The sequence below is a fragment of the Megascapheus bottae genome, chromosome 22, assembly GCF_031878675.1.
Source record: "Megascapheus bottae isolate mThoBot1 chromosome 22, mThoBot2.hap1, whole genome shotgun sequence".
Lineage (NCBI taxonomy): Eukaryota > Metazoa > Chordata > Mammalia > Rodentia > Geomyidae > Megascapheus > Megascapheus bottae.
This window is the reverse complement of record NC_143530.1, coordinates 34,744,841-34,756,795: the sequence shown is the minus strand read 5'-3', so window position 1 is coordinate 34,756,795 and position 11,955 is coordinate 34,744,841. Positions and strand designations below refer to the sequence as shown.

At 44.0% G+C, this 11,955-nt stretch overlaps 1 protein-coding gene across 1 annotated transcript in view; it reads right to left on the bottom strand.

Moving 5' to 3' along the window:
* Positions 1–146: 146 nt before the first annotated feature.
* Positions 147–11,955, bottom strand: part of Phactr1 (phosphatase and actin regulator 1) — a 412,563-nt gene continuing 400,754 nt past the window's right edge. The window contains 4 exon segments of the mRNA XM_090356490.1: positions 147–222; positions 955–1,031; positions 2,018–2,158; positions 8,752–8,813. Of these exon segments, the coding sequence (XP_090212616.1) occupies positions 207–222; positions 955–1,031; positions 2,018–2,158; positions 8,752–8,813 (296 nt within the window). The 3' untranslated portion in view covers positions 147–206.

The following is an 11,955-nucleotide window of genomic DNA, read 5'->3' as shown; positions in this document are numbered from 1 at the left end:
TTCTTCTTCTTCTTCTTCTTCTTCTTCTTCTTCTTCTTCTTCTTCTTCTTCTTCTTCTTCTTCTTCTTTTCTCTCTCTCTTTTTTTTAAAAAAAAGGCAGTTCAGAAGATTTACATCTTAATGGGGAAGTGAATAAATACCAGCACTTATGGTTCTTATAAATTTATGTTTCGAAGACAGCAGAGTACTCAAGAGCAATTCCACTGTTAAGGTCGGTGAAACCTAGAAAAACAAATAACTTCATCAAGACCAAGGGGCCACAAAAGACATTGCATTCGGCAAGATCGCTTCCCATCCTCAGATGCCCTGTTTGTGATGGCGATTGGATGGACTGTCACTCTCCCACCCAAGGCAGCTCCACACAGGAGCACACCTGAGTACTTGAGTCCTACCAAATTCCCCTCTAGTCTTAGGACAGATTTAATGTGGAATTCCTAGGGGCTAAACTAGGTGAGCTGAGTCCATCTGTAGGCCTGGACCATTTCTCCACATGTTTACCAAAGGAGAGTAAATGGAAGAACGAAGGCAGTCGTTTACTTGCTAGCCTGCCATGTGACTTTTTTAAGGCCCTTAAGTGGTTCCATGCCTCAGTCTCCTGAAATGTCATCACCCAGGACTGTCACAGACTGGCACAGAATAAGAATTGTCAAGTTCAAATTGGTAGCCGGCTTTTCTTTCCACTTTAAGTTTTCATAAAAGCTCACTCTGGGTTATTGGTAGTATGGTGCTTGCTACATTTTTTGTTTGAATGAATTAAAAAATGAGATTTCAGAAGGCTTTTTTTTTTTTTAAGACTGGGACTTCAGCCTTCCTCATCTTACTTTGAGTAAATATGAAATTCATGCTGACCTTTCCTTTATCTTCTCCCCTTGACACCAGCCAAACTTCCTGTGACCCATAGGAGAGGTTCTTTTGGAAATGTTTACTGCCATTGGATACTCCCTGGATACTAACCTTGTTAAGTGTCTACTCAACTCATGAACTTCCATCTCAGTGCTTTTAAATTCATTGAGCTCCTTCCGAATGGCAGCCTGGAATGAAGAGCCCGTCAGCATGCAATTAACATGATGACCATGTTTTTTTTTTTTTTTGTTTCTTTTTTTCTTCTTAACATTGAGAATTCCTTTTGTTAAGAGGTGAAAACAGGGACCAGGAGTTTGGCCTAGTGGTAGAGTGCTTGCCTAGAATGCATGAAGACCCAGTTTGATTCCTCGGTACCACATACATAGAAAAAAGCCAGAAATGGTGCTGTGGCTCAAGTGGTAGATAGAGCTCTAGCCTTGAGAAAAAACCCAAGGACAGTGCTCATGCCCTGAGCCCAAGCCTAGGACTGGAAAAAAAAAAAAAGAGGTGAAAACATTCACCTCAACTGTCCTCTGGAACCTCCTAAGAGTTCACTGGAGGATACTGACCTCTTCACAGACAGTTTGTGATAAGCCTGGAGCTTTGTGCTTGCAAAAGTGCTATCCTGCCTCTCTGAAAATAGCCTCCCAAACTATGGCTCAAACATATTAGAACCTTAGCCCTCAGTGAACGGAATTGAGAGGTAGTGAGGCCTTAAAAGAGGCAATTACAGCATGAAGAGAGACGAATACTTTTCTCAGTTACAGCAAGAGTGGGCTGCTAAAAATATAAAGCAAGAGTACATCTTGGGATTTGTTTGTTTGTTTTTGCTGGTTGTGGGGCTTGAATTTTGGGCCTGGGTGCTGTCCTTGGATGCGTTTCGCTCAAGGCTAGAGCTTTGTCACTTGAGCCACAGTGACACTGTGGCTTTTTCTGTGTATGTGGTACCGAGAAATGGAACCCAGAATTTCATGGATTCTAGGCGAGCACTCTACCACTAGGCCATGTTCATCACTGAAGGGAAGGGGTGGGAGAAAGAACACTAGTGGGAAGGAATGTGGTGGGTTCTGAGCACCCACCACCGAGGCAGGCTGAGGCCTGGTTGCTGGTGCCCTCACACGTTTGCCAGCAGCAAGTGACGCAGCCCTCTCCGTTCCTTGCCCCCTTTGCATACTTTGTCGGCAGCAGTGAGGCGGGTCCACGGCTTGTCTGCCCTGCGGTCATAATCCTGAGCATCCGCCACCTCCACGTAGTCACTGAAACGGATGAGGATCTTCCTTTCCCGAAGTTCTTCCACTGTAGGCCTTTGACTAAGCTGCAGCGAGGGAGGAAAGAGGGTCAACCACAGGATTTTAGCCCAGGTCTGTTTGCGAACTTGTAGGCATTGGAAAGTGAGCTCCAGAGGGCCACCACGGATGGCACGTGACAAGTGCAGGACAGGGGCTGGTGGGGGGATCCTCAGGCTTCCCACTTCTGAAATGGGATTGCTCCAGATTCCAAGAGCTTCATTATCTCCTAGGCCTGGACAGGCTACCACCATTCTGTCCTCACAGGGAGCTTGACTCTCTGTGTGGCTATAGGGGCCCCTTGTGAAATTTTCTGTGCTGACCCTTCACCTGTCAGGTGGCTGGCATCACATACAATGATTTTGTCTTTTTGTGGATTGGTAAGGCCACGTGTGTGTTTTGAAATTATTGTGCCCTGCAAGATGGGTGTGTAAAACAGATGCATGTATGCGTGCATGTGCAGGTGTTTTAGACCCACGACAAGGTGTATATGCAAATGGCATGCAAATCCTAGCATGTGCAAGGATGGGAACATGCTAACTTGAGTTTTCAGAGCAAACGATGATCCTGCTCTCTCCAAGGTCAAAGGTAAGGACAGTTAATAAATACGGACCTGAGTGAGGGCAGAGCAAGACCACATTTATGACAAGGAATATTTGGGTTTAGCCCCCTGGATGGCTTGTGGAGGAAGCAATGAAAAGAGACACCTTTGTTCATTTAGCCACTTCTCCAGAGTGACCCCAACATCTTCCTCTGCCCATGAACAGCAGCAGGCTGACACTTCTATTATCTCTTCATGTCCCAGGCCTGTGATGCTACATGCTGGCCTATGGTGTCAACACGTTTCAACCAATGTTATTTTAAAACAAAAATGTCCCTGTGTCTAGTGCCATATAAAATAAACAAGTATGTCTGAATTACCTTGCTTTTTTTTTTTTTTTTTTTTGGCCAGTCCTGGGCTTGAGCTCAGGGCCTGAGCGCTGTCTTTGGACTTTCTCAAGGCTAGAGCTCTACCACTTGAGCCTCAGCACCACTTCCGGCTTGTTTCTATGTATGTGGGACCAAGAAATCAAACCCTGGTCTTCGTGCATGCTAGGCAAGCACTTTAACCACTAGGCCAAACTCCTGGGCCGCTTTTTTTTTTTTTTGTGCCAGTCCTTGGGCTTGAACTCTGCCCCTGCATGTTGTTGCTCAAGGCTAGCATTCTACCATTTGAGCCACAGCTCTACTTCTGGCTTTTTGGTTAATTAAAGAGGCTCATGAACTTTCTTCTAGGTTGGCTTTCAACCACAGTCCTTAGATCTCTGCCTCTTGAGTAGCTAAGATTACAGGCGTGAGCCACCAGCGTTTAGCTGCCTTACCCTAGCTTTTTTTGGTCACACAGCTGCTTGGTGGCAGGCACTGGGACAGGACAGAGGCAGGCTTGAATTCCTGCTTGGCCAATGGTGGGAAACTGTGGGGCTCAGAGGCTTAGTGACTATGGAGATGTCCACAGTAGTGTCTAGATCACAAGGAGTTCTCTCCTATGTGGCGTTATCCTGTCCTGGGTAGCCCTGGCATTGGTGATGGATCTTCATGGGAAGTCGCAGGCTGTGTCTGGGGTTGCTGGAAACAAGAATGGTGGCCATCCTGGCACCAAAAATTCCTCTCAAGAAAATTCCTCCATGCACACAGGGAGAATTTATACTAGTTAAAATATATTAAGAACATTTAAGGCCGGGAGTTTGGCCTAGTGGTGCAGTGCTTGCCTAGCATGCATGAAGACCAGGGTTCAATTCCTTGGTACCACATTCATTAAAAAAAAAAAAAAAGCCAGAAGTGGTGCTGTGGCTTAAGTGGTAGAGCACTAGCCTTGAGGAAAAAGCCCAAAGACAGTGCCTAGGCCCTCAGTTCAAGCCAAGGACTGGCAAAACAATTTTAATATTTACCATTTGAACCTTCTTATAATCCCCTTTGTGGTCCCTGGGACTAGCTGCTTTCACCCCAGGGCATTGGACAAACAATATTCATCTCTACCTGTGCTGACTCCAGGAAGATTGTTAAGTCCTGACATTTGAGTTTACCTTTCTGGGAATCATGTCCTGGATTTAACTTATAGCCTGTCTCTCTGTGGCAGAGTCTGGAGAGTACAGAGATTTAGTGTGAGCTCTGAAAGACAGGGACTATTTGTCATGCCTGAATCCTGCCAGGGATTTAGATGCCATCACTTCAAACCAAGAAAGCACTGTACTCAAGTGCTGGGAGAGTGAGAATACAGCTCACTCCCTGTGGGGTCTCAGATGGAAAGTGAGCCCCAACACTAACAAGCAATCACCAGAAGTCTCCTCCATGAGCATGGGTAAGCTTGGGATCACCCTGCAACCATGTGAAGCTGCACCAGCCCGTAGAAAGAAATCATCTTTGTTTGGTTATCTGTCTATCTGTCTGTCTGCCTATTGATGGCATTGGGATTTAAACTCAGGGCAGGAAATAATCTTTGTTCAGTACTTGATTGGTGGTCCTGAGGTTTGAACTTAGGGCTTCATGCTTGCTAGGCAAGTGCTCTACCAGTTAAGCTGTACTTTTCAGCCTTAGGCACCGATCTTTCAGCCACAGTTTGGGTATTCTGGGGATAACAGACTAGAAGAAGGAGTAAAGGGCAAGGACTTGCAGCACTGGTAAGAATTTATGGTGGCAATAACATTATGTGAAACAAAAATGCACAAACAAGAGAGTAGATTAGGGCCGGGAGTTTGGCTTAGTGGTAGAATGCCTTCCTAGCATGCACCGAGACCAGGGTTCAATTCTTCGTTACCACATACATAGAAAAAGCCAAAAGTGAGGGCTGGGAGTTTCGCCTAGTGGTAGAGTGCTTGCCTAGCATGCATGAAGACCCGGATTCGATTCCTCAGTACCACATACATAGAAAAAAAAGCCGGAAGTGGCACTGAGGCTCAAGTGGTAGAGCGCTAGCCTTGGGCAAAATAAAGTCCAAGGACAGTGCTCAGACCCTGAGCAAGCCCAGGACTGGCAAAAAAAAAAAAAAAAAAAAAAGCCAAAAGTGGTGCTGTGGCTCAAGTGATAGAGCTCTAGCCTTGAGAAAGGCCAGGGACAATGCTCAGGCCCTGAGCTCTAGCCTAGGACTGGAAAAAAAAAAAAAAAGACAGCAATTTAATTGAGTCCCAAATTCCACTAATAAATTCATTTTCTCGTTCCTTTTTCCTGTCTTCCCCTCCTTCCCTCCTCACTCTTTTCCCTCCCCTCCCTCCTCATTTCCTTTCCTTTCTTTTGCGGTATATTCTCTAGTGTTGAGTTACCTTCTCATTTCTTTGTTTTTCCAAAGATGAAGAGGCTGGAGGCTTTCAGCACACAATTTTTAGGTTATAGTTTGTCAAAAGAAAGTGACTGGTCAGTTGTTAAATCAGCATCACTTTCTGGGTTTTATTTTTCTTACTAGAACCTTAAAATTAAATGAAACTTTGTTGGGACATCTTTGGATTAAGGATACATAAAATGAAATAGTCAGTCCTGGCACGTGGAGTTGGTATGGTAAAGTCTAGAGAACAGAATTCTCCCAGAGCTGGAGTATGATTTTGACTTGCTATCCCTGGCAGGTACCACAACTCGGTGGACACAAACAGATCGCAAACTGCTTCTTCATTTCCCCCAGCCACTCCTTCATAAACATTGACACTTCTTGCCTCCCCCCTCACTATTTCTAATTTCCCAAGCCAGAAAGCACCCCAGACGGCAAGAGCCACAATCTCCATATCATTTCCTTGGGGGAAGGAAGGAAATCTGGAAGGACAGAATCATCTTATCTACAAAATCTAGCTTCTATTGAGGGTATGGGAAGACCTCTTGGCCACTACTAAATTACATAATTATAGTTAACTTTCTCTCCACAAGAGGATATAATATTTTTAAGAGAGAAGAATAGGAATTAACTTTGCATGGCTTTCAGCAAGCAATCTTGGGATAATTTTGGAGTTCGGGTCATATCCACTCTTATGATCTTGATGGAATCCTTTTTTTAAAATTTATTGTTAGGGTGATGCATAGAGGGGCTACAGTTTCATATGTAAGACAGTGAGTACATTTCTTGTTGAATATTGTTACCCCCTGATGAAGTCTTCATTTTAATATTTTTTGAATGCCTAAGCCTTTTTTGTATCAGACAGGAGGGTTTTATAATAATTTCCTTTTTCATATTCATTCAGGACATGTTTAAAACAAGCCAATGCATTTCTCCCTATCCTCTCTTTTCAGTCTCAGGAATAAATGCATTCCATTGCACATCCAAACTCAGGAAGGATGGAAAAGATGAGGTTTTGATGGAGGTCTGACTGCTTTCCTGAGGTCCAAAAGCTCTTACTCCATTTTCCATAGAGCATGCCAGTTCAGTCCCTTGTTGGTCTGTCCTTAATGTTCAGGGTGCTTTTAGGGAGACAAAGTGTTAAATATAAATTACTTTCCTAATACGTGGTATGAAACATTAGGGCCTCTGAATCTCTTCCTTTGCATACTATTTCTATGGGGGTGGGGGAGACTACAAATAAACCTTCTTGAGATTAATTCTATGGATCTCTTCATCATCTTTAAGATGGTCATGTAGGAGGCTGATTGAAGATGGTTTAGGCAGACAGAAGATAGTGTCATAGCTATGTGTCATCAACTAAACTTCTCAACCTTATCCGAGAATAGCCTTGAGTTTATTATTCAAGAGGCTACTTGGGTTGCGTGAGATCCCTGTAGAGTTCTGCACTAAAGAATATACAAAAGGTCCAGCTCTATGACTTTTATCCAAGTGATTTTCAGACACCTGCATTAGGTTTAGCTGTTTTTCTTTGCTGGTTCATAGGGATTGAACTAGGTCTGAGCACTGTCCCTGAGCTCTTCAGCTCTACTTTACCGCCCTCCCCGCTGGGCCTGGGGTTGTCCCAGAGCTCTTCAGCTCAAGGCTACCTCCCCACCCTTGAGCCAAGCCTCACTTTCGTTTTCTAGAGGTTAATTGGAGATAAGAGTCTTAGGTCCTTTTGTGCCTGGTCTGGCTTTGAACCTTGATCCTCAGATCTCAGCTTCCTGATTAGCTAGGATTACAGGCATGAGCCACCATGGCTTGAGTTTAGCTGTATTTTTGACTTATTTTTCATCTAATCGGTCAAATTGGATTTAGCACAATAAAGTCAAATAGTTTTTTAAGTATGAATGAACAGGATCAGGGGAGTAAGAAAAAGTCACAAATGACTATGCTGCATTTGTCTGTTTTGGGGACAGTACTGGGGTTTGAACTTAAGGCTTCATACTTGCTAGAGAGTTGTACCATTTGAGTCACACCACCAGGGCCATAATCTCGCTGAATCTTACAATACTATGTATTGTAATTTCATTACCTTTTGCCTTTTTGAGATAAGATGTCACTAAGTCGCTCAGGTTGTCCTGCAACTCTTGATTTCTACCTTGACCTCTCAAAGGCTGGGATTTCAAGTGCATATTATGACTTGCTGACCTAATTTTTACCATACCTTGTGTATGTGTGCGCGTGTGTGCGTGCGTGCGTGTGTGCATGCGTGTGTGTGTGTGTGCGTGTGTGTGCGTGTCTGCTATTGAACCCAAGGCTCCTAACAGGCTAAGCTTGTCCTTTACCACTGAGTCATATCCCCAATTCCTGTCATGAATTTTATTTTCTATGCCATTCCTAGGGCTTGAACTCAGGGCTTAGGTGCTGTCCTTAAACTTCTTTGGCTCAAGGCTAGCACTCTACCACCTGAGCCACTGTTTCCACTTCTGGCTTTTTTCTGAATAGTTTATTGGAGATGAGTCTCAGGGACTTTACTTCCCAGGCTGGCTTTGAACTGCCATTCTCACAATTCAGCCTCCTGAATAGTTAGGACTATAGGCATGAGCCTGTACTGGCCAACTCTAATTCATTTTTAAAAACAAAATATTTAAACCTGAGATTTATGTTTGTACCTTGAAGTTGGCTGACAACAAACTGAATTGCCATCTAGCGTCTATGTCACATAAACTCCTTTTTCTGCCTAATAAACTTTCCTATCACTTACACTGGGTTTGCATTTTGCCCAATTTTTTATTCTGGCTGGACCCAAGGACTGAGGTTGATTAGCTGTACCAAATTTCTTGTAGTATCTATAATGAATTTTTTTCAAGTCAGTTGTAGGGCTTGAACTTAGGGCCTGAGCACTGTCTGTGAGCTCTTTTGCTTAAGGCTAGGGCTCTACCACTTTGAGCTACAGCTCCCATTTCTGGTTTTCTGATAGCTAACTGGAGATAAGAGTCTCATGGAATTTTCCTTCCTGGGCTGGCTTTGAACCTGGACCCTCCTGAGCAGCTAGGATTATGGGCACAAGCCAGTGTCTGGCTATGATCAATATATAAAAAAATATCTAGGATAATTGCAAACATAATGCGATGGACATGTGGGTATTATAATTCAGGCAGTTCAAAGGACTAAAGGTTCAGAAGTTGAGCTGACCACCATCCTAGAGAGCTGTTCTCTCTGATACAAAAATAAAAGGATAAAGAGGACATATGGTTTTGAGGATTCCTGGCCAAGGGAGTCCAATGTGTGCAACAGCCCCCCCTGTTCTGGTACAGCTCTTGGCATGGAGAATGGTCTCACCTTTCGAGTTAGCCGCCTCTTGATTTCTCGTTTCTCCTCCTGTTCTTCTTGTTCATTCCGAGCTGAAAGAAATGTTGATGATGTCTTAGATCTCAGTGCACAAACATCCTATAAGCCTTAGCATGTGTTAGGTCCAAGTTCCTCAGTTTGAAAGGGGGACGAGAATTCCCCCCACTTCCCTGGTCACCTTTCTCAGCCACCCTCTGCCGGGGGGAAGATGTATCCCAAAATGTCTGCATTTGGTCCACTTCCAGATTCACAGGTTGATCTCTTCATTTTACTTTCTGTCAAGAAGGATCTGGGAACCCAGGCAGAGATGCTGGGTGGAGAAATATGGTTATAAGACAAAGGGGCATGAGAGGAAGTGGTGTTAGCAGAGAGAGGGATGGGGAAGTAAGATTCCCTTCTTGGGAAAAGGCATGGGCCTCATCCCTGCCTCATTGAGACAGAAGGACTCATTATGATGTGGCCCTGGTGTCTGGCATGCTGTGGGGTAGAAGAGACCACCACTCTACCTGCTGCTGGCACAAAATGGGGGAACACCAGCACCTAAAAGGGCCATCTACCTTGGGAAAAATTTCAAAATGCTCACCTTTCACAAGCCCTGATTCCATTAATTCTCTGAATCTTCCAAGAAGTCCATAGAACACGTGTGAACTCAGGGTGAGGTATACAATTGCCTGCATTTAGACTGGGTTAGGAGTGCTTAAGAGCAGACTTGAGCCTCAGCATTCTTATTATGTTTAATATGTGAGTGACTTACTCTGCAGATGTTGAAGCAAGGTCTGGGGAAGCCAACAGAGACTTGAGGGGCAGAAAATTTGGGTTTATCTCTCCATTGAAGTTAAGTGAATACATTAGCCATTTCTCTCTGGGCCTTGCAGGGAACTATATATACCAACTCAGTGCTGCCTGACTTAAAAAGTTATGGCTGTCGATGAGTGTCATAGAAGCCTGTCATTCCCACCCTCTGGCTTTTCCATGTATGTGTGTGAGTGAGAGTCCTGGAGCTTGAACTCACAGTCTATGTGCTGTCCCTCAGCTCACAAGTTGATTTTGATCCAGAGTGCATTCAAGATTGCCTCGGATCTCTCTTTTCTCATTTTGCATCCATGGTGGTTGAAAGTTACATTCTGAAAACCTAGTGTGTAGGTGCAAACTTGCAATTTGATTCTGGCCTCTGTCTCACTTACATAGAGGTCTTTCACAGAGGAAAGAAGGAAGAGGGAAATTCTTGTACTTAGAAACAGGTATAGGGACTATCTGATAAAGGTCCCTGTCTGGCCATTGAGGGAAGGTAGCAGGTAAACATTAGCTAATTCTAGGTGGAATCTGTCTTCCTGTTGAGGACTTGTGCTCCTTTATTTCTTAAGGTCCCCCTCCCCCTGCAACTGCATCTGACTACTTATGGGGATCAAAACCCAAATAGAGTCAGAACCTTTTATAGGGGACCTGGAGTTATATGAAAGCCTATGTCATGCTCTGGGATTCATCGCCAGAGGGCTTCATTGCCTCCAATCTTCCACCAGGAGCCTTCTTTCCTATGGATTTAACCCACTTTGGCTCTTTCCCCGAATTTTCTTTAAAAAAAAAATTCCTTTAGACAAAAACTCATTAAACTCATCAGCCATTAATAGCTTAGCATGAATTAACTCATCAGAGATTTTAAAAAAAAATGAGAGGCAGATAGCCAGATCCAGAAAAAGAGAGATACCAAGAGTGACATTTATAAACATGCAAATTTCTCTGGGATAAAATAATCTATGAAACTAATCAGCCTCTAATATCTTAGTTAGGAAATCAATCTGTCAGCATTTGGAGGGGGAGAGCAGGAAGTAGGAAATGCTACATTTGCAGCTAAGAGAAAGGCTGGAAAAGTAAAATGGTAGGATATTTGGAGGTTGCTAGAGAGCTCTGGTTAAAACTTTGAGCAGAGCTTTACAAATGAAGAGAAAGCCTCCAGAGAGCTAAGTGACTAGCCACCAGCCCCTGACCCGAGCTAATTAGTTAGATAAATAGTTCAGACCTCTGTCTTTTCCTGTGCTTGCATATTGCTTGGGGCTGGCTTTTCTTCTCTTTACTGGGGACCGGACTCACTCTGACCTGGTAGGTCCCTTCTGAGCCATGGAAGTGGGCATTCTGTGCTAGAAGTGACAGAACATGGAGCTTCATCTCCTCCATGGTTTCTTAGTCTCTCTTAGAGGTGGGGCCACATGCTACCAATCTATGAAATCGGTACCTTTAGTTCAAAGTAATTTACAAACCCAGTGTCATGTACTCTCAGGTAGAAGGTGCCAAGACAACCCCATTAGGAAAGAGGGAAAAGAGACCAGGGAAGGCCCATGATGTCATCATTACAGAGGCCACTGTTAGAGTGTGTTCATTATGTGCTCAGATGTGCATAGGGTCAGGTAGGGTGGGGCTGCAGGCCAAAACCAGCCTTACCTTGAGCCAGGGACTCTCTCTTCCAGTGATTTAAAGCCCAGAAAAGGAGTTTTTAGAACAAACCATTGGAGGATATTTTTGCATACTCTGGACATTTCTTGTTTAGCAAAGTAGGTAACACTTTTGTTTTTTTTTAAAGTCACTTTAGAAGAAACGAAGTTCTAGCTGGGCGTGATGGCTCATGCCTGTAATCCTAGCTATTCAGGAGGCTGAGATCTGAGGATCATGGTTCAAAGCCAGCCCAGGCACTAAAGACCACAAGACTATTATTTCATTTAACCTCTAGAAAAGCGGAAATGGTGCTGTGGCTCCAGGGGTAGTGTGCTAGTCTTGAGCAGAAGAGCTCAGAAGTTATCTTCTCCCAGGAAGTGGAGAAAATGAAGGAGGGAGCTGAGCTGATGCCCCCGGAGAGTCAAATGTGGGCTGAGGGATTTCAAATCTTTTCTTTCCTTAACCCTTGCCTCTTCTGAGTTAAATATCATTTGGTGAAACTTTAATCATCATTGGAGGTCTGCAGCCTTGTTGAGCTCAAGTATTAGATCTGAGATCCCAAAGTCCAATGGGATCTGGGATCTAGTATGTTGTACAGAAATGTCTCAGATGACAAGAGATCCACAATAGCTTTGTGTGTGGAGCCAACAAAAGAGAGGAGGAAATATGGCTGTCTGATTGCTGATTAAGAATCATGGAATAGGGGTTTTCTTTCTTTCCAGAAATGGAAACTTCATAAATGGGGTTACAAAGAGACAAGGGCATCCC